Source organism: Talpa europaea (genome assembly GCF_964194135.1).
Source record: "Talpa europaea genome assembly, chromosome: 11".
In the NCBI taxonomy this organism is placed as follows: domain Eukaryota; kingdom Metazoa; phylum Chordata; class Mammalia; order Eulipotyphla; family Talpidae; genus Talpa; species Talpa europaea.
The window spans coordinates 64,127,141-64,150,871 of NC_140078.1; the positions used below are offsets into that span (position 1 = coordinate 64,127,141).

At 39.9% G+C, this 23,731-nt stretch overlaps 1 protein-coding gene across 1 annotated transcript in view; it reads right to left on the reverse strand.

Moving 5' to 3' along the window:
* The window catches only part of PXK (PX domain containing serine/threonine kinase like), a gene marked incomplete at both ends in the record, with an annotated part of 72,778 nt that overhangs the window by 20,258 nt on the left and 28,789 nt on the right, over window positions 1-23,731 (reverse strand). Inside the window, 9 exons of the mRNA XM_084246530.1 lie at window positions 961-1,039; window positions 2,244-2,361; window positions 2,753-2,914; window positions 4,116-4,217; window positions 4,790-4,894; window positions 8,518-8,592; window positions 9,448-9,521; window positions 9,856-9,933; window positions 18,044-18,230. Coding sequence (XP_084102656.1) covers window positions 961-1,039; window positions 2,244-2,361; window positions 2,753-2,914; window positions 4,116-4,217; window positions 4,790-4,894; window positions 8,518-8,592; window positions 9,448-9,521; window positions 9,856-9,933; window positions 18,044-18,230 — 980 coding nt within the window. The remainder of the gene's footprint in view (window positions 1-960; window positions 1,040-2,243; window positions 2,362-2,752; window positions 2,915-4,115; window positions 4,218-4,789; window positions 4,895-8,517; window positions 8,593-9,447; window positions 9,522-9,855; window positions 9,934-18,043; window positions 18,231-23,731) is intronic.

Here is a 23,731-nt window from a genome sequence, read left to right on the forward strand (position 1 = left end):
GCCTGGGCTACAGCAGACCCTCTCGACACACAAGGCAACTGAAATGTTACCACCTCAGAAGTCTGGCAAGCCCCTTGTTTCCCCATAGTACTCTTTGCTAATGACTCGTGCTATACAACAAGCTGGTATACTGCCTGGTGCACTGTGCTCACAAAATAGAAGCTGAATCAATATTAATCATAACTAATATTTAAGAAGCACTCATTTATTGCCTGGTACTATATTAGGATCATCTCATTAAATCCTTTGAGGAGAGGGTGATATAATTTCCTCAATTTACAGTTGAGGAAACTCATCTTCAGCAGGTAGTAAACATATCCATGGTCACCCAGCCAGGTAGAAATGGCAATGTTGGAGCATCCCAGATATGTCTAACCTCAGGAGCATTCTTCTTAACCACTCTACTGCCTTTCAATAAAGGGGTAGAAAACATATCTAAAAGAAGGCTCCAGAGCACTATTCCATGGCCTCCATGATCTATTCATAATCCTGTTTAAAGGAGAAAACCTCTGGCTCTAAGCTCCCTAGCACAGAGTCTGGTAATGTCAGGTAGTTAATAAATGTTATCCAATGGGTAAATGAACAAACAAGGGCAAGGGAGGCCAGAAACACAACGTCCTCCTCTGGGAGGGTGGACCTTGTGCCTTATTCACACCTGTGAACCAACTGGTGCACTGAAACAGGGTCCTAAGGCTGCCACATGTACATGTACAAAATCTAGCATCGACAGGGAAATGCACGTGAAGATGACACTGATGTTTAAGGACAGCAATCAGACTAAGGTAGCAGAGTGGTCACAAGGAAAGGTTAGGAGATCATGCAGCAATGGACCGTCAGCAAGCAGGTCACTTTGGCTCTGCAAGGACCACACTGAGTCTTCACTACAGTACCAGGCACTTGGGTTAGTGGTCCAGTGTTCAACAGTTATGAAATGACAACCAGGGCATACGCTTGACTTACGGCATCTGTAAGAGGCGGGAGACGGTAGGCATGCCATTTTTACAGGCTTCACAAGACAGCGTAGACTCCAACACGGCCACTTGAAATGAACAGATACACATTTTAGTTCCACAGAACATGCTGGCAAATCCACTTGGTGACGAAAAGTTTGACACTGCTTTGCCACCACTGTCTGCAGGCTGATGGGGACAGTGTCAAAACTCTTCACACAGAGACAGATGGCGTATGTGCGATGGGCGAATGCTGGCAACACTGACGTTACCGATGACTCAAAATAAATGGTTCAGAAACCACATGCGCACAGAAAGCTAAATATATTTCAAAAATAATTGGAGGATGGATTTAAGATATCATTCATAAAAGTGTCTGCTTCTTAAAAGAGAAGTAAATACTACACACAAGTAAAATTCTGGACTTGGAAGACATTTTGCTGCTCGCCTGCTTTTAATCAAAACCGGCACACAGAAAGGCAATTGTTGATATCTCATCATCCAACACCTTAGATGATAACAAAAGCAGTCATATCTTCTACTCATGGGTCACTGCTCAGTTTCAGCTGTTCCAACTCAATACAAAGTAACCTTAGAGCCTATTCCCTTGAACCACCCCATGTGACACAGAACTAACAGCTGAGGGAGGGTTGACCTGCACACCTCAAAGGTCCAGTGGTCCAAGAGTTACCCTGGTCTCCCCTCTCTGCTCTAGCAGTGAGTTCTGAGCTAGATGGGGAAGCGATGAAAGGGTCCTTGGATGTGTCTTACCTACATCCATCTCCTAGAGATCCCTCCCACCTGTTCCTTGGCTCCCCACAACCCCCTTAATATGGTAGAAGAGTTCCTGGACTCCACTTGCCAGGCATCTGCATTTCTGTCTGCCTTTCCTAGCCCTGGAATTGCAAGGCTCCTTCCTGGCAGGTCCTGTGCCAGTCTTGGTCTGATTTTTAAGCCTAGCCTGGGTCCATAAGATGGGCTTCAAGGTGCCTGGTCCTGATTTCTTCTTCTGTACCAGACTCACTCTACCCATCCTTCTCTCCCAGAATTTTAATACATGTTTCAAAAACTCCCTTGAGGTTTCAGATAGCTTGACAAATGGACAAGCCATGTAAATTTCCAGTGAAGTGCATTTAAATAAATTACTCAGATCTGGTTTACATTTTTTACATTGAATAAGAATTCTCGCTGTGGAACATAGTAACATCTGAGTTTTTTCTGAACTCTGGAACAGGGAGGAATAGTTCTGCAGATTACCAGGGCCCAAAAGACTTCTCCAAACCCCATACTGACCCACAGCCATAGATGGCGAAGGAGGGAAGGAGTCTACAGGCACTGAGTCTGGTGGTCGTCCATAAGTCATTTCATACAGTAAGTGGCCAAAGCAGTGCACGTCCACACTCTCCAACGTCTGTGGAGGAAAAGAGAGCAATGGCAAAGTTGGGTTTGTGAATCCCAATGGTCCTGCTCCATCCAGGCTTGCACTGAGGAACCCACTCCGAATCAGCAAAAATGCAATTCCAAAGCCTTTTGTAAGCTCACAAAGCATTGCTCTGACCAAAGATCGTGGTCCTTCCTTCCATGGTTTTCCAATCAGTGATTCATTATCCCTCCTTGTTCAATCTACCATTTCAACTTAGATTCTTGGAGATGTAGAAATCTTCTGTGGGATAAATAAGGGCAAGGATGGCTGACCTACCCCTACTGTTCCATTTTCTACATAGTGCAGATCATCTGCTCTGCCGTGGGGATCATTTATAACTAAAAATGAATCTGCTGTTTCATTACTTTCAGAAACTTACATTGATTTTCCTGAATTGTGAGAAATAAGATCGGTAGAAGGAAGGCAGGCCCAATAAGGAATTCTCAAGGTCTAGCAGCCGGCAAGTGTCCCCATCTAGCATCACGTTGGAGGCATGAAGATGCCCATAAGGAAATCCCTTGTCATGTAGAAACTTCAGTACCTGTTAAAAAAAAATGTCTAGGTTACATTTTCCCCTCAACTCATTCAGATATAAAATAGGTTAGACTTGCTTCTTAGCTCAACATATTTTGAAACAAACTCAAATAGGTCACTGGGGAGATTCCTAAAGAAAAATGTCACCTCCATTTCTTTATAAAAGGAGATGATGCTGAGTGCTTTCCAGCTGTGAGATTCAATGCCAAGCTCCCTCATTTCCAAACTTTGGAGAGGGAGCCTGCATCTACTTGTGGTTAACAGCTTTGAGGCCAGAAGGTTCTACTGTAAACACTTTCTGATCCTAACAGGCCAGTTCTCTTCAGAGCAAAGTCTTGCTCCTCCTGCACAGATGAGCTTATCATGTCAGTGTTTCGGCCAGTTATTCAGGAAAAGGGATTGAGTTGAAAACATCTCTAGCCCAATCTCCCCTCAGAATATATTTGGCTGTTTATTAACAAAAACGCATGGCAGGCTCCCACAAAAAGAAGCAAACTTTCTGGCAGCCATTTAACAAACAGTGGCTCACCCATCAGCAAAGATGCCTAGACACAAACTAAGGGCAGTGTTAGCCAAAGAGGGTGCCCAGCACAACCCACTGAGGACTAGAAGAAAATATTACAGCATCAATATTTGTTTTGTCTTTAATATCACACTTTCTTAACTTATAGTGTGCGAATTATATTAGTAGTAGTACGTGTATATAATAGTTCCATATATATGACATTAGGGGAGGATGCCTGAGTTGTTTTCACTGTTGGGGCTGCACAATCCAAGGAGCTTGGAGGATACTGCTCTAGAGAATGAAGGGGAAGGCTTTTCATGCTAGTTACTCTTCTGTAAGGGAGCCAGATGGTAAAATATATAATAAAGTCAAGAATTTTGCACAAAGATAAAGATCAACCAAAGATAACACAAAAGTTGGTGATCACACAGTAATGTTCTTGAAAATCAGACACTAAATTCCAATAGATGATAATGCACTGTAAGCCAATTTAAAAAATTAAATAAATAAAAAGCTAAAAAATTATTACTGCTATACTCTCAAGTATCTGCTTAAAAATTAGCTTAAGTGATCATATTATACAACTTAAAACTATTTTGGACACTGCCTGAGAACGTTCCCAAAAGAATAAGGTTGGGTGAAATTTCAACCAATATAAATGAAAATTAATTGACTGATTTATTAAATAATTAATGCCTCTTACCTCTAATATTTGTCGCCCGTATGTTTTAATTTGTTGGAGTTCAAGGCCTTGAATCTTCTTGGGATTGCAGTACTTTTTTAGGAATGGGTCTTTTGGTTTTGACTTAGGAAAAGAACAAAGAGCACATAAGAAAGCAGTAGAGGAGTCAGCATCTACACTTGGCCACCTTCTGCAGAGATTGGGGGCACCAGGTAACGTCAGCCCAAAGGACTTGGGCTTTAGGAATGCAACAGTCTATATAGCTGATACAAAGACACTGACCTAGGTTCTGTCCTCTCCTTTAGTCCAGTGAAGATATATCTAAGATATATCTTAGCCTTAGAAGACTCCCAAAGTTTTATATACCCTTAGACTTTTTTGGGGAAAAAATTTTTTCCACAAGTTTTATTAAGATAGTTCAATACTGTTTTGTTAAGTGAAAGACACAAACTTCAAAACCTATGTAAGAGAGCAGCTTACAATGTAATGGATATAATCATTAAATATTCAACCTTAACTATATGGGGAAAGGAATACTATTTAAACAAACTGGGCAGATTTCAGTGCTAAAACGAAAATAAATTTCAAAATAAAAATTTAAACAAAATCTCTGAACCTTAGAGATCAAGTATCAATAACAGTAGCAAACGGACTTGTGAACTTCTGTTATGATCATGAACTTGTACACGTAGTACCTTGTAGATCAGGTCCTTCAGAGTTCCTTTTTCATTAAACATCCTAATTAGCAATGCTGAGGATTCATTAGCTGTGGCAAAGGTAACCCGATAGATATAAGGATGCTGCCAAAACAAAAAAGAAATTCACATTTGCTTTCATCAGATGCAGGGTCAAGTACCACCTCACTAGTCTAGTTACATACAAATGTGGGGCTATTCCCTGAACACAAAGCATTGTTGAGTTATTAAATAGCCAACTATTACCTCATTCCTTAGATGAAAGCAAGAATATAAACTATATTGACAAAAGGAAGTGGAAATAACCGACACTGTAAACTCTACATGTGTGAAGGTATCTGCTTTAATAAGCCCATTCTCATAGTTCAGGCAAAAGTATAGTGGGAGAAAAGCAAAGCATGAATTTTTGGAACAGCAGTTTTAATAGTCTACCTCTGTAAATTGGCAAAGAATAGAGTCAAATCTTAGAATAGCCAAGTGGGGACCAGGATAAATGTGTCTTCACTCACAGCTTTGCCTAACACTTCACATTCTGTTCATTGCCAAGCCAGGGACACACGTGATAGGTAGAAAACAAGCAAAAGCAGCATCTCTTGGCATCATGGTCCTTACCCCAAGCAGTAAGCATGTATCTTTCTGTCCTTCTAGTGGAGTGTGTATTTTGATGATTCAAAATGGCTGATGCAAATATTTTTGAAATCTAATTACAAATGTTTTATGGAAATATAGTTTGCATGATTACAATTCATCTATTTAAACAGTACAATTCAATATTCATAAAGTTCAATTCATAAAGTTCAATTCATAATATTCAAACAGTACAATTCAATAGTCATAAAGTTATTCAACAGCCATATAAAACATTCTAAACATTTTTGCCACTCCAAAAAGAAACCCAATGAATAAAATTAAAATCCCTGAGTTCATACTGATTAAACAAAGAAGAAAGAATAGAAAGCTCTTCCTTATAGTAGAATATCAATTAACAAAAACAGAAGATTCTATGGTGTTAGAAAAATCCTCATGAATGTAAAAACTAGTAAGTTTGGTAAAGAACAGGATATTTACATAGTCTCAAAACGTCTCCCTATAATTAGTTAACTAGTTCTAGCAATTTATCTTAAGAAATTAATTAAGGGCCTCCCCTGGTGGCGCAGCAGTTGAGCACTGGGTTGTGAGGCTGCCCACAGCCTCTGCAGTGCCAGTTCGATCCCCGGCCACAGCGAGGATCCCACAAAAAAAAAAAAAAAAAATTAAGAATGGACACAAATGTTTAGCTAAAATTATTCATTATGACTTTTTATATAATGAGAGTAAAGAAACTGGATGTGATCTGAAAGTCTAATAGATTAGTTGACTAAGTTGAAGTACACAGGGGAAGGGAAAAAGAGGTAAAATGGGATGCTTATACAATGAAGAGTAAAGTAGGCCTTTTAGCAGTAAATTTAGTGTAGTAAATACAGATGATGATTTTCAATGATGCACACCTTGAACTTATTATATGTTTTAATGAAATGTTACTTCAAAATATTGCTTTTATTTAAAAGTGAGCAAGAGCAGCTATTTCAAGGGCTTTTTGAAAGAGGAGTTGAGGAGTAAAGAATTATAATTTGGGGGGTAGGCTGAGAATAGGTCGAAGGAGTAAAGGCTGTCAGCAAGGTCCAAGTCATTGTTTTGGGATCAATGACAGGAAAGGTGGGAAGCATATTTTATTTTTAAAAGTGAGAACAGATTTCAGACAACCTATTCTTATCAATTTAATAAAATGATCAAAATATCAATTGAAAAAATCAATTGGATATAAGTTATGTAAATCTCAGTGCCCAAACTCTAGTTACTTATGCAACAAATTTTGTTTAATCTCATATAAGGAAATCTTTCTGAAAACGAAAGTATCAAAATCTACGGTCCTCTTGTAGTGTTCTCTCCAACTCCCCCTTATGTGCAGGGTGGAAATTTGGTGATGAGTATTTGTTGCTACAATGATGTGGTGCAGGAATAGGAGCAGTGTGCCTGCAACTTTTGTACAATACACAGATTCCCCCTCTCCTGTTAGACATACAGAAGAGTGAAAAATCTGCTTAGGATAAATTTTAGCCCAGAATCTAACTTTATTTTACATGTAAACAGAGAGTATATTTTTGCTATTGAATTTTCCAAGAATGTGACTATTTATGAAAATTTGAGAGAACACTGTACTTCATCTCATTCTAGAATTTTACCAAGGGCTGTTCACCAGTTCAGAAAATGATATAATGGTAGGTAATACCATAAATTGTATGTGAACTTCAATAAAATAATAATAATAGTAATATATTGAGGTATAGCCAATAATTTTATGTAGCCAGTACAATGATGTTTTACTATTTTATCAAAAGCAAAAGATATTATTGGTATACCATTAATGAAACCATCAGTTTTTAAAACAATTTTTTGAAAATAATCATATAAAATTTTAGAAAAGCAACAACTAAAAATTTTGGCTCCTACTTCTGTTTGGTTGAGATTAAGGATGAATTTTATTTTCTTATTTTTGCTTATCTATGTTTTCTGGCTTTGCTGCAATTAATACACACCACTTTCTGTACTATCTTCTTTTTAAAAAGCACATCCATTAATGGAAATTTAGAATTGTGCCATACAACTAATCAAAATTAAAGACCATGCCATTTTTTTTTGGGGGGGGCATATATCACATCTCATTAAAGGCTTAGTTTTTCTAGTTTGACAAGAAACTATCTGAAAAATGAATTTGCTAACCCAACTGGTTGAATGACTCATTCTAGGATCCTACACACTTATACAGACCGCAGACAAAGAACATCAACACTAATTCAATTTTCTGGTCAGATTAGTCTTCTGAAGAAAGTCTATATATATTTTGAAATATATCGATGTGATTTTTTTCTCTCAAGACATTTGGTTAGAATTGTGCATTAGTATAAATAATACCAGGCACTCTTCAAGGCTAACTTCAGCTAGTTAGCCTGAGAAAGTGGTAACTCAAAAAAGCAAAAGGACTATTTTGCCTTTCCCTTGTTTAGCTTATCTAAATCCATATTAGTCCTGTTTTCTCAGGCTAGAAACAGATCTTTCAGTTCCACCCTCACCAAGAACAAAAGGCTCAGAGAAGTGACTGCTTTCCCACTGATATTTGCTTCAAACACAAAGGCTACATTTAAATGACTACAATTCATGGGGTGTGGAAATGTCCCAAATGCCATTGAAATGGCTTCTGATTTACTTTACGGGAGCTGCCCTGCATAATTTCAGTCTTAACTGAAATCCAAGGTACTGCTCCATTCTCTTGAGTCTGTAGAGTATTTCCAGTTCTGTCCACAGTCACCCACAAGAAAATAGTGTAAACTGTGATCAGCACCAAGAATAAAAAACTTGTACTGGGCCTCCCCTGGTGGCGCAGCAGTTGAGCACTGGGCTGCGAAGCTGCCTGCAGCCTCTGCAGCGCCGGTTCAATCCCTGGCCACAGGCGATGGTCCCACATGGCGCGCAGACCTCTCCTGCTGCTCCCCTCAGCAGTGTATTTTGTCAGTCTGCCTGTTCTGTTCCCCACTCTGGCTCTGGTGAATTCTCTCACCCTTGCATGCTTCTGACTGTACCCAGTGCTTGTATAAATAAATCAATAAATCTTAAAAAAAAAAAAAAGTCTGTGTGTTTATTACCACTTTAGCACCTGAAATTTAAAAAAAAAAAAAAGAACTTGTACTCACCAAACAGGAAGGCAGAAGTTTGATTAGACACTGAAAATCTTTATCTGATAGATACTTGTCAGGGCCAAGGTCAGCCTGAAAACATGTGAGGAAATATTAGAATGTTGCCTTGGTCATCAAAAGAAAATTTCTTTATAAGGCTTTCATTTTTCAAAAATTTGTTCAAATATATGACTGTCAACCAAAGATGAAAACCACACTAAGTTTTCTGTTTCAAAGCTTTTCTAGAGAAGCATATGTAAACATATTAATAACAGGACTGTAATACTACCTAATTCCACTGGCCAAATGTATTACTGAACTCCTCCCAAGTGAGACACAAAATAAAGCAATGCCCATGTATTTTCATTAAAACAAACTGCAAAACTGCCAGCCCTAAAGAGGTTTCAATAGACCATTTCAAGCTGTTCCTATTTCTTTCCAAATGTTTACTAGTTGATTAAATATAATCACATAGCTATAACTAAATGTATAAGCAAAGTGACTTAAAATGACTCTCCTTTAAAGAGGAGGCCTTTACAACATCCTTCAGGAACAAATACAGTTTCATAATGCTCTTGTCAATATCGACTTTAAAAAACCCATCTAGGGGCCTCCTTGGTAGCGAAGGGGTTAAAGATAGCGCTGCAAAGCTACTGCCAGCCACTACAGCATGAGTTTCATTCCCCCCACTGGTCAGGGAGCTAACCCACATGGCACAGCAAACCTCTTCTGTCTAGCCTACTGTTCCCCTCAGCAGTGTATTTCAGTCAGTCTGCCTGTTCTGCTCCCCACTCTCTGGTGAATCCTCTCACCCACCCCACCCTGCACCTCTGGCTTACACCCCAGTTCTTGTATGTACAAATAACTAAATCTTTTAAAAAAAATCTACAGTTCCTGAAATGAGACGGAAGCAAAAAAGAACAACAGCAAAAAAATAAACTAGCTTACCCAGCTTAACACTAGCCGTTCCTTTGGCTGATTTTTAATCTTCATCAAGAAATATTTCTTTCTTATCCTCCAACCTACCATAAAAGCATAGATGTGTTTATGGCTACATAATTTTTACATTAATGGATATAAGTTTAATTAACTAAGTAATTAATGAAAATTAAGTTTGGCAACATTACCCATAGCTATACAGGCAACAGTAAAATCACCATTTGGTAATGTTGACATGATTAAAGTTGGACTAAAAAAAAAAAAAAAATCAAGCACCGCATCCTCAAGAATTAGGAAGGTAAAAGGAAAAATCACCTGCATTTAAGAGCTTTCTTGGGATAACTATAAGAAAGCATGACAAAGAATCCAGTCATGTGATTCATCTTTTTTAACAGAATGGGTATGCCAATCTCTTACCTATGTCTTTCAATGGTTCCACTACCTCCCACTTGGGTTCTGATCGGAAGAACATGGAAACCTGTTGTAAGGCAATCTCTGCAAAGACATTTGAGAGACTCATTAGTCAAACGTATCAGGAAAGCTTAAGACTATAAAGGATGACCTTCTTAAAAAAACTTAACTATCGAAAAAAAAAAAAAACACACACAGACTAAATACAATGTGGGCATCTACACTGTATCCTGGAATAACAAAAAGGGTAGTGGAAAAATTAGTGAAGTCTGCATAAAATCTATAATTAATAGTAATATGCCAATGTTAATTTCTTAGTTTTGATAACTGCCAGGGTAATATAAGATGTTAACAGGAGAAATTGGGTGCCAGGAATAAGGAAACTGTATTATCATCACCATTTTTACTATAAACTTTTCTGAAATTATTTCAAATTAATATATTTATTAAAGAAAAAGAATAATCACTAATAAATGTGTACATATATGTGTACATATGTACAACATATATATATATATTTAAATTGGAGATCTAGAATATGTAAAACTAGCTGGTGTAAGCCAAGAATTCAATATATGCACCAAACAACAACCCAAGCACAAAACTGGAAATGTTTGAAGGTCATCTTGGAACAGCATTTAATGCTGCTCCCAGAGATATTTATCCCATCTTCATTCCTCATGTAAGTATAGCTTTCACAAACAAAGAAGTGATTAGCCTTAAATATATAGTGGAAATAAAAGCCAGTGTTTTAGAAAAACATCTATGTACAGCAACAACAAGTTCTATTGTGGGAAGTCACCAAGTGCCTGTTTACTAGGAAAAAAATTCATCCTTCTCTTTGTGTTCATTTATCATGAGAACATTCCCCCCTTTTAAGAAGACAATAAGAAGAGGAAGTTCTTTCAAGTTTATAGTAGTAAGAAATTATCAGAATAACTGTGCCCTTACATTTCCTGCAAATCGCAACATCTGTTAACTTGCTATTTCCCCTCAATTCAGTGAGCAAATGTGGCCACTTCAGATCCCTGAACGCAAATAGCAATCCTGCAAATTCAGTGGAATTTCACCTCTGTCTGGCATTAATTACATTCCAAGCACAATGGAAAGGCATAAAATTTGGCAGAAATGCTCTCCATATGTCAAAATGACCTAGACTGGAATTATCATGCCAAATGCTTGGCAAACAATGTCATTTTAATATATTTTACAGTTAATTATGAAATAAGAGATTCAGGGAAGAAAACAATCTACTAGCTCTGTTTACTGACTCAATATGTAAAATGTCAAGCTATCCACACAGAAGAAAATCTGAGATGATCAACTGCAAAACTGACTCCATTTACATTTGTTCTCACTACCCTAATGTGACAAACTATTGGGAGGGATTGGGTGTGGCAAAAACACATAAATTTTCATTGTCAGCACTGGGAACTCCACACTTCTTCTGCAACTGATATAAAGTGCTTTTAATATTTCCCAAATAACTTGACAACAAACAATCCTAAAATAACCTAAACATAAATAAAACTTGAAAGAAATTATCTTAAGTGAAAATCATTCATATAAACTTTGAGAGGGATCATGAAAAATAATTTTCTAGACGTGGTATGATGTCATTTTAAGAGACTATAAAAGATGGTTTAAGACTAGCAGTGATTCATAATTCCCCGTAAAATCATTATTCAAGTGTTTATTATGTGCTATTACCACATATTACCACATCTTGTTTTAGGAAGGGGAAACAGCAGTGAACATGGAACATGCTAGATTTGTTACTGATAAATTGAGGACTGGAAAATAACATTTTTTAATCTTGAGAGGTCAGAGAATTGTAGAAAGGACATTCCCCTTTCTTTCCTCCATCTTCAGATCTACTTCATTTATCATCAAGTAAATCAGGAGACTACCATGCAACCAATATTAATCCCTCCTTCCCTAGACTCAGGCAACACACTTTGATCCTATTGGCAACACACTTTGATCCTCCTTATTGGTGCCTGTGTCCTTAACAAATCAAGACCAAGTTTCTAAACCTAGTGTTCCGCCTAGCTCTGGCTTTAGCCTAGCTTTCTGGCTTCATCTCCTCCACATGAGGTACCTCCTACTCTCTTCATTCTGAGATTTGTCTCCCTTGGTCCCTAAAGACTGACCTGCCTCCAGCTCTCAGCATTTTTCTACTCCTGTCCATTTATCCTTCAAGGCTCAGCCAAAAGTACTGCTCCCTTTTTTCAGGAGTCCATTCACTGAGTTCTCCCAGGGCTATATCTGTCCCCCACCCACAGTCTGCCCCATATTAGGGTTATTCTTTTCCACTAGACTCTGGCTGGAAGGATACATCTTAATCTCAGTAAAGCACATAGCCATATGGAAATACTTCTCTCTTCTGGAGCACCAGTCTCTGCCTCTTAGCCTAGCTAACTGACACTTATCCTCAATCTCCATGTGAGTATCACCTCTTCTGAGAAGCCTTCCTCCATCTTCAGCTCTGCATCACCTATTCCCCCATCCTAAGGTGTTGCCCAGTATTTACCCGGCTGGTCTTCACTGCTGATCTCTCTGTAGAAGTGCCTTGAGAGGGGTAGGAGGACTATCCCATCCTCATTGCTGTATTTGTAGCACCTGGCACATAGTAGGTACTCAGATATTTGATGAAGCAAAAACTAAAGGGTCAGTGCATGTTCAATGGCTATAAAATGTCTCTCCCATTAAAACATAAATTAATGGGGCCTCCCTGGTGGTGCAAGGGGTTAAGCACCACACTATGAAGCAATCCGCAGCCTCTGCAGCACAAGTTCAATCCCCGGCTGGCCAAGGAGCAACCCACATGGCACAGTAGACCTCTCCTAACTCGCCTGTACCTCCCCTCAGCAGTGTACTTTGGTCATTCTGCCTGTTCTATTCCCCACTCTGTCTCTGGTGAATCCTCTCACCCCCCGCATCTCTTGTATGCATAAATAAATAAATCTTTAAAAAAAATACATTCATGAACAGGAAGACATCTGCCCTCTATTTTCTTGGCATTGACTGACACATGGGAGGAAACTACATACTTTGCACATGCTGATAAACAACTCCAGACATGAAATGCAGAGCAAAACCTTCAAGCCCATTCCGTGCTTCCCACAAAGCTCCAACTTTTCAGCTCAGGATATACCAGCTACCCCTATTGTGTACTGCATTGCAACTCCTAGGTCAAGCCCCATACTATGACTGCAGGGAACAAGCATTGACCCCCCTCCAGCCCTACAACTGGACTCCAGATCCCCAGTCTATATAACAGAGGGTGACACAGGAACGCACACACAGTGGACACGGGATTCCAGCTTCTCCAAAGCATCCTGTTCTTGTTCTGAGTAAAATGCCCCACTACGTTGGAATAGAATAGAGAACTGAGAAATAAGCCCACACAAATATGGACAGTTAACCTTTGACAAAGGAGTTATGACCATACACTGGAGAAAGGAAAGCCTTTTCAACAAATGGCACTGGGAAGCCTGGACAGCCACATGCAACAAAATGAAACTAGATCATTACTTAAGTCCATATACAAAACTTCATTCAAAGTGAACTAAACACTTGAATATAAGACCTGAAAGCACAAAATAATACACAAAGGGAAAGTGGGGATACACTCCTGGAGATCAACTACAGAGACATATTTGGGGACACATCTCTAAATGCAAGGGGGAAACAATAGGAAAAACAAACATATGGGGCTACATCAAATAAAGAGCTTTTGTACCTCAACTGTGAAAAGGCCACTTAGGGACTGGGAGAAGAGAGCTGCGCATCACACCTCTGAGAAGGGAATAATTTCGAAATATGTAAAGAACTCAAACAACTCAACAACAAAGATAACAAGCAATCCAGTCCAAAAAATGGGCAGAAGACTGAAATAAGCAATTCTCCAAAGAAGACATTCAGGTGTCATGTGAAAAAATGCTCAACATCACTTATTATAAGGGAAATACAAATCTAAATCACATGAAAAACCACCTCACCTCTGTAAGAATGGCCTACATTAAAAAGACTGTTAACAACAAATGTTGGCAAAGATGTGGGGAAAAAGGAACACTTATTCACTGTTGGTTGGGAATGCAATTTGGTACAGCCCCGTGGAAAATGGTATGAGATTCCCCCCAAAAAAAAATGAAAATGGAAATACCATATGATCCAGCAACATCTCTGCTAGGTATTTACCCAAAGAATATGAAAACACTAATATGAAAAGATGTATGTACTTTTATGTACTTCTATGTTCAAGGCAGCATTATTCACAATAGGTGCGACGTGGAACTAAACCAAATGCCCATCAACAGATAACTAGATAGAAAAACGGGCCTCCCCGGTGGCGCAGCAGTTGAGTGCTGGGTTGCGAAGCAGCCCACAGCCTCTGCAGCGCCAGTTTGATCCCCAGCTGCTCCCCGGCCACCGGAGGAGGGTCCTACATGGCGCGCAGACCTCTCCTGCCACCCGCTGCTCCCCTCAGCAGTGTACTTCGGTCCTTCTGCCTGCTCTGCTCCCCGCTCTGGCTCTGGTGAATTCTCTCACCCTCCCGCGCTTCTGACTGTACCCAGTGATTGTATAAATAAATAAAAATAAATCTTTAAAAAAAGTCTTAAAAAAACTAAAAAATTAAAAAAAGAAAGAAAAACTGTGGAAAATATATTCAATGGGATACTACTGAGCCACTAAAAAAGATGAAATGGTGTCCTTCTGCTGCAAAATGGGTGGATCTTGAGGTGAGTATGCTAAGTGAAATAAGTCAGAAAATGAAAGTTACCAAATGGTCTCACTCAGTTGTAGAATATAAATAACCAAAGAAAAAAATAGTAAAACAAGAATAATTCAGAGACTCTGAATAATACTTTGAGAGAATGGGGGGAGGGGGAGGAGACAGGGGACAGAAGTTGGCAGGATTGTGGCACTAGAGCTTTGGTGGAGGCTAAGTGAGGCATGTTCACATACGGAGGTATGAAGTTGTACTCCCAAAATTAATAGTTATGTAAACTACTGGCAACTAATAAAACTTAAGAAAAATAAAGAAACTTTTTAAAAGTCCCTTTTCCTGTCCCTTCTTTGTCCCTTCCTCCCTCTTTACCATGGAGTCTACTACGATTGACCTGCCCCTGGGATTCCTGGGGTTTTGCACTAAAAGGTAACTTCACACTTCCCGGTCTACTCTCTACTCTCCCAGCTCTTATTAATAGGCCAGGACCCTGAAGCCCACAGATGGGAAATGCTGCTGATGACAAAATGGGACCAGGATCCAACCTGCTGATTTCTGGTCCAAGTGACTCTGCATGGACATTTAAAAATCCCTTGCTCTCGGGGGGGTTGAGGTTTGAGCTAGGAAGATAGCCACAGTGCCAGGAGGTGTTATAATAATAGAAGTACCTTGTAAATAAGTGGGGTTTGTGAGTGTGTGTGTCTGTATTTCCCCACACAAACCATCATGATGGGGATAGCTGTTCACCCTATACATAAGAGCTGTCCTTCAATTCGACTTCTGACTCAAACAGAACTCACAATTCCCCCACAGAGGACGAAGGGCTGGCATTTTCTTTCTGTGGAGACTGTCATCTAGCGAACATAGAAAAGGAAGGATCAAAGTCCTAGGCTAGGGGCTGGGGAGAAGAAGAGGCAGCTGCCATTGTCTGGAGAGTTCCTGGTGTCCTGTCCTCTGGGGACCAGGCTGACATCACAGTTGTCCCCCATCAAGACATCTCAACCTCAGTCATGGAGTCATGCAGAATTGCCATTGTGATTGTAGCCGCACATAGAAATCAAGTCCTGCTGGAGTGAGGCTGGGCAATGATCACAGACTATTTTGAAAATGGCAAGAGACAGAGACATTACCCACATTAAAAGGGGAAAGTAGCCTTGCTTAGAGAAGTGCCAGAAGTTGGAGGTACACAGAGGGTGCTTGGAAGCATGAGCATGCTGTGAATTTCGGGAAGTCTGGCTGTGTCTGTCTGTCTTTCTGGGGAATGGCTCACTCAAGCTGGTGTGGAAGAGAAGGCCTGGGCTTCCTTTTCTGGTGGTGACTCAGCCTAGGAGTACGACAAGTTCTGACATTTCATTCAAAGGGGGAAATAAATCAGCATCTCTCTCAAAATAGCATCCATCCCCTATTGGTTCAGTACTGGACTGTGCCCTCTAGATAGTGGCCAGCCTCTTGAACATTTGGATTCTGGTGGGAGTCGCTGGTGGCCTTCTTATATCCTCCCCACATCTGCTTTGGACACTTGACTGCCTGCCACGCTGGGAGAGAGTGACAAGAACAAGCAGCATGTAAGGGAGGCTACAGTAGCAGGAACTACAGAGATCAGACAAAGCCTTCTATGGGTCAGGCACCATTTTAATTGGAAAACACTCAGATAATCACACAAATGTGCAACATTGGGGGCTGGAGCTCTCATCTTTAAAATGAAAGTAAATCTTGATATGCCTCCTCCAAGATCCCTTTAGCTGTGACCCAAAGTGACTCACTGTACCTCCAGGATAAGTTCCCTGAGAGCAGGGAGTGAAATCTTCCTCACGGGGCACCCCCAACACCCAGCTCTGCACCCAGCACAGGTATAGGCAAAGCCCAGAATCATGGTGTGTGGGACAAAGAGCATCCTTACATAACGTGCACCACACCTGGATACTTGTCCTCTGGAGAACATTTATAGGCAATCTCAGGAAAAGAATGTAAACAAACCACTGAAATGGAGCTGATTCGATAAGAGAGAAACCAGAGGACTCAAGGCTTGACAATCTTGAGAACAATTAAGGTAAAGCATGGTGAAGTGAAAGCTATGAGAGATAATACTCTGACAGGAGGCAAGTTGACCTGGGAGCCCTGGCCCTGTTATGCATGGCAAAAAGCAAGTGGAGGAAGAAGAGCAGCCTTGTAACAATTCAGTGTGCTGTTTCATAATTTATAGTTGGATGACTGCAGGAAAGGCATTCTTCTTACTCCACGGGCACTTCCATTAGAAGACGGCAGGCACATTTCAGAGTAAAACTTCTCAAACTGTAATATGCATGCAGATCACCTGGGGACCTTATTAAAGTCAGTGTGTCTGAGATGGAGCCTGATTTCTGCATTTCTGACAAGCTCCTAGTGATGCCAATGGTGCTGGTCAAGGGCCACACTGTAAGAAGCAAGGCCCAAGAGCTGTGGTTTTCAAACTCGGCTGCACATTGGAATCTCTTGGGGGAGTTTTGCACCTCCAGAGATTGATTGAACTGGTAAGAGTGCAGACCAGGCATCAGAATGTTTTTAAAGCTTCCCAGGTGATACTATTACACAGAAAAGTTTGGTTCCTGATAAGGAGGCTTCTATTTCTCTCTCTCTATAACAAGATAAAAGTGCTTCCTTTTAGTGAATTAAAAAGCAGTGTCTTGAGGACCCAAAAAGTAAGTAATCTATTCTCTTAGCAAGGAAATCAAGTTAATAATAACCAAATTTCCACTTAACAAAGACCCTAAACTGGTGTAGCTTTAACATCAGTTGAATTCTAGTCATTGATGTAGGTCTACAACGGTTTCTTTTGGTCTCTTGAAGCCTTCCCTAGAGTATAATAAATGTTTAAACACTCATTCTGCTGACACCAGGCTTAGGTTATCATCACTGCTAGCTTTGTGTGGAAGGCCTTTCCACCCGAGTGCCCTGGCTGCTGCCCTGATCCAGGGAAACAACCTCCTCCTTAGGCTTTGCCCTGAAACTAGAAAGACACAGAAAGGATGCTTCTAAATCACCACTGTGTTTAATGTAATTCCCAGAAAAACCCAACATACTATATATTGTAAATACAATAACAGGAAAATACAAATCAAACTGAAACTACATATAGATTATTGTGGATTATTTACTTTCTTTTCTGTCAGAGAAAATAATAAAGAGTGTAAGTATGTAGACACAATAACTTCTCTTCCATATTTTTCTGGGGAGACATTACAAGCATACAGAGCAATTATTTTCTTCTATACATATTGCAATTAGTTAATATATAAACTATATTAGATATATAGACTATATAGACTATATTAGTTAATATATAGACTATATCTGTTAATAAGCAGATAATACCCTATAACAAATGACATACCTCTGCCTTGTAAGTAGACAATACATGTTATCTTGGGGAAAGACTAGAGCCTCTCTAGTCCCATGACCCTCACAGCAGGTCCCTTGGCTTACCAGTGTAGTTTGCGGAATAGTTGTTTGGATCTAAAAACTTCTTAACCAGCTCACAATTAGATAAGATATGATTTGTCGTGATAACGTTGAGATAGTTCTGAAGACCTTTCTGCCTCTCAGCTATGAATTCACGGTCCATGTTACCAATCAGTTTCTTGGGAGGAAGAGGTAGACTTAAACCTGCAATCTTGAATTAAAAAGAAAAAAAAAAAGATAGTATACTCATGCCATCTCCAAATAAGATAAATCAGAATCCTGAATCATCATATTTCACTCAATCTAACACCATGGATTTTAAGATGCATGCTAATTTCAGTGATACTATAAAAATGTGACAAAACTGCACATAGAATTGACACATACTGTCTTAAATATGACAACTTTAAAACTCAAAGTTTGATGTGTTTTTATACAAATTATACACAAATACAATTTTGAGAGTCAAAAGTTCATTATTATTATTATTATTACTACTACTATTATTTGAAGTCCCACGACACGCCTCCACTACTACCCCTGCCATTAGGTCACATATCCATTCCCCACGCCTACAGACAGCTACTTTCAATTCTTTCCTGATCTTTGGCAATAGCGAAAGTTCATATTGTTACACTTGACTTTTCACTTTTTGGGCATTATTTATAAATCTCTCATTATGGAAGATGAGGATTAAGTTCTCTTTCACAGTCCTGACTTCATCCCATCTGTCCTTCCAATATAGTTATAGGACATTAGGTAAATGACAGTCACAACTGAGCCAAAGATCCACACTCACTTTTCCATTAACTGGTAGTCTATATATTTTAGTTTTATATTCAAATTCTTCATATAAACCTCAGGTAGATATTCAGGTAGATATATTCAGGTAGATATATCACTTTGATATTTTTCTGGCGTATCTTACAGAACCCACCAAACTGCTCCAAGCAGGTGTCCCTCCACCTTCGACAAAAGTAGCATCCTGGAACCTCCCTTCATCATCATGCCAGGGATGCATTTGCCTTTCTCCCACTGAACCCCATTTCCATACCCATCCCATCCTTTTTCTTAGACTATCCCCTTATTTTGACGACCCCTTATTTTGTCCGTTTCCTAAAAAGGGGGGGCAAGGAAAAATATCTTTATTCTACCTCACAATTCCTTGGCAGCATGTATTGATATGGAATTCTAAGTTGGAAATATTTTTTTTCTTCAGAATTTTTAAAAACTACTTTATTATGGTCTAGTTTCCAGCATTGCTATTAAAGGATCACACAGTAGACTCTTGATTGTTTTTTTCTTCCCTGGTGGTTTTTAGGATCATCTCTTTGACCTTAGCTGATGAATTTCATGTGTGTCTATTTTCATCCTCTGTGCTGAGTACTCAGCCATTTCAATTTAAAACCTAATATCTTTAGGTTATTTGATATTTTCTTGTATTAGGTCATTATTTCTTCCCCTCCATGCCCTTTTTTTCCCCTGGAACTCCTATTTTCCAATGTTGGAACCAGTGTTCCAACTTCTGAACCAGTCTTCTATTTTTATCTCTTTTCTCTTATTTTCTACATATGTTAAACACTTTCTAAAAAAAATATCTCAAGTATTTCTTTTCTCTTTCAATCCTTTAAAACAGTTTTCATTTCTACTATAGCTCTTTGTAAGGGCAGGAACTGGACACAGTGCAGGCTTTCTTATCCCATGCAGATCGGGTAAAGGAGTCAGAGTCCTTAGTGAGTTTTTGCAGGTTTTTTATTTGGGGTTCACCAGGCATTTGGCAGGCAGGGGTGCTGGCTGGGGGGCTGGGAGGCTGGCAGGCCTCTATCTGATAGAGTCCAGTCTTCACTCTATCTGGACTCTCTAGCGTTCGTTCTGCTGCTTCTCGGCTTCTCCTTCGGCTGCTGCTGCAGCTGCAGCTGCTGCTGCTACTGCTGCTGCTGGCGTCCCCGTGACGCCGCCCTTAAAAGCACAGTCTTAGCTCAGCTGAATCCTATCTACCTATGCCCACACCCTATTCCAGGTGCCCGCCATCAAGCATGCATTCAGGACAAGGATCCATCATCTATCCTGATGGCGGAAGGGCAGAAAAGCCTGACATTTTCCTTACCCTACACTCTTTTATTTCGAAGTACTCTTTTCTTTTGTGTTTCCTTGACAGCATCCCAAATGTAATGCAATTTCTTATCTTTCTGAAATTACAGTTTTTCAGAAGTGCATTTGTTCTGCTTCCTGAAGCCTCTTTCTTCTTTTTTCCCCATTTTTTTGGGTCTTTATCTTTCATACTAAAAGTGTTCCTTAGAATCTGGTGGTCCTGGGTTATCTTCTCCTATTTAAGAGGGAAGCACCAAAACCGGACTAGAAGCTCTGGGTAAGTGGCTTCAGTTTATCTACAGTGGGCTTTTAGTAGCACCTGATCTTAACTATTTCATTTGAACTACCTATGACCTCAATGTCTCTAGCTCCTTCCTCTTAGGCTGGACAGATTCACAAAAAAATAAATAAATAAAAATCTTCTGTCTCCTCTCTGGAGGTCTAGGTCTGACTGCCAGTATTTTGGAAGCTCAGAGGAAATAGGCTTGGGGAGGACAGGTGGGGTGAGGTGAAGCAGAGCTCACATTTATTGTGTAAATATTTTCAGCACTTCCTGCATTCCCCAATCCAAAGTCGTTTTACCCTTTCCAGAGAATAAATACACAGTTTTCTGCTGAAGAGAGAATGGCCGGCATAAATACTCAGACTGGGGCGATATGGGGACCTGATTGCCTCTTAAACAACTTTCAACTTCTTTTATTTTGACCTTGCCCATACTGGAGGCCTTGTTCTGTCAATTACTAAAGCCTTGTAGGTTTTGTGGTATAAATTAGGACCGGTGGGGTTATCCCCCACACTAGCCCATCTAAGAATTCTGCCTTCCCTTATCTGCTTAATCAGTTAGGTCTCATCCACAGGATTTTCACCTTCTGATGTTTTCTTGTAGTTTTCTCCTTTCTATTTTTTTTGTCCTTGATAGAGAGTACGCATGTGTGTGTTTATAAGATCAACTTACTGTTTTTTTAGAGTGGCTTCAGGAGTAAGGGAAAACAAATACAGATGCTCAACCTACTATCATGTTCCAGACCATTAAAAACAGTCTATTTTTTAAAACACACAAAAAAACATATCAGGTAAGCATCCTAATTTAATGCACAAGATCACACTCATATAGCTGTGCTACTCTACACTTGTCCTTAGATTAGAATCGTCCAAGTGGCATTAGAACACTGTAGGGTAAAGAAAAAATGTCAGGCTTTTCTGCCCTCCCGCCATCAGGATAGATGATAGATCCTTGCGGTCCTGAATGCATGCCTGATGGCGGGCACCTGGAATAGGGTATGGGCATAGGTAGATGGGATTCACCTGGGCTAAGAATGGGCTTTGAAGGGCAGCGTCACGGGGACACCAGCAGAAGCCAAGAAGCAGAGAACAAACAGAAGCTGAGAGAGAAGCAAAGAAGGCTGGAGAGCCCAAATAAGAGTGAAGACTTGCTGGGGGCTGGGAGGCCTGCCAGCACCATTGCCTGCTATGTACCTGGTAAATCCCAATAAAAGCCTGCAAAAAGCCACTGAGGACTCTGACTCCTCCTTTACCCGGTCTGCTGGATCTGAAAACCTGCACTGTGTCCAGTCCTGCCTCTACAGAGATAAATGTATTTTGTACATGGTAATGAAAATGAATTGATCATTTATTAATCTAATACTACATATCTGTCATTTTTTATGAGAATTAATATTTCTTGTTCTCTTTTTTAGAATATAACAGGCTTATACTTTCCACCATACTCTGACTCCTCCTTTACCCGGTCTGCTGGATCTGAAAACCTGCACTGTGTCCAGTCCTGCCCCTACAAACACTTAGAACAGTCCAAGTGTATTGATCAAGAGGAAGGTCTAATGGGAAGGGCATCTTGAATTCAGACAAGGATGTAATCTAAACCTAACTTAGTCTGTCCCAGTCTGTATTTTTCAAACAATAACAAAGACCTTGAACTCGATACGAAACAAGAAGGAAAGGTGAGCTGACAATTCTAAACTGCCTATTTCTCCAACATAATTATAAAAATATGTTACAGCATAAGTAGAATGAATTTTCCACTGTGGCATAATTCACTGCCAGATAAGACACTTCAATTTCAGGTCGTTTTCCTCATTTATACAATTAGGTTTTACCTAAGAACAGTTTCTTTATTAGCTAAAAAAAAAACCACACTTATAAAGAAAGTTCATCACTTAGTAGTACACATTAAAATCAATCACTTTCTTATTATTTTGTTGTTGTTTAGGAGTATTGAGTAATATAGGGTTACTGGGTTATCAAAAGGAAAATTATTATAGAAAACAGCTGATTTATTTCTCTTAAAAACTCTGCAACTCTGATTGTTGCAGAATATAATCTCGTGTGTGTGTGTGTGTGTGTGTGTGTGTGTGTGTGTGTGTGAGAGAGAGAGAGAGAGAGAGAGAGAGGAAGTGAGGAGGGGAGAGAGAGTCCAGGGTTATGGTTATATGTGCAAAAACAAGTCTTGAAAATAGCTTACCTCTGGGAGTGGGAAGTGCCCACATTCTATACTATGCAATGTCCACATTGCTCATTACTACTTTTTTTTTCTATTAAAAAGAACTCCTTTGCTTATCCAACTCATCACATACACAGAAAGGATTAAAAAAACTTATCATTGACCAATAACTGCAGATTTGCCTGTACAATCTACACAACAGCTGACCCAGCTGAACCCATGTCACTCAGGAAGGAGATCACATCTGACACCCACAGGGCTATTTTTCATTCATGGCGGGGATGTGGAAATGAATTTGAAAAAGTATTTGTTTTGAGCTTGTGGTCTACAAGTTTCAACCAATCTATTTTCTCATGCTTCATTTCACTTTAGGAAAATGTACTGATCTGCCCCAAACTTTCATCAGTTCTTGCAACTCATCAGGTAAAACAGAGTTCTTTGCCAACAACTGTCCTTGCTGTTGTCCATCTGCTAGACAGACTGGAGGTGCTTTCTTACCCTGGTTTAAGATCTCTTTAAAAATATTGCTAAAAGTAATAAAACTATACAGTATATGTATTTTTAAATTTTGCTTAAAGAAAAATATAGATTAGCATTCAAGAGGTATTTATTTATTTTTTAATAGAGGCATGTATTTATTTATTTGTTTGTTTTGTTTATACATGCACTGGGTACAGTCAGAAGCGCGGGAGGGTGAGAGAATTCACCAGAGCCAGAGTGGGGAGCAGAGCAGGCAGAAGGACCGAAGTACACTGCTGAGGGGAGCAGCGGGCGGCAGGAGAGGTCTGCGCGCCATGTGGGACCCTCCTCCGGTGGCCGGGGACCAGCCAGGGATCGAACCGGCGCCGCAGCGGTCGCCGGCAGCCTCGCAACCCAGCGCTCAACCGCTGCGCCACCGGGGAGGCCCTCAAGAGGTATTTACTTTCCTTCAGCTTTCACCTAGAATTTTTTTTAAATGCTGACCGATCACAGAATAAAAAACTTAGAACTCCCATGACTAGATGGGAGGGAAAGAGAATATCAGCATATAATGATAAAGTCAATAGGCCAGGGATTCCCTAGACACTCCTACACTGATGGCTTTAAGCCATGGCACCTCGTCATCCCATTTTCAGTAACCTTCCTCTTCAGTGTGCTCTATAGATGCCCTTCTTGAATTCCTT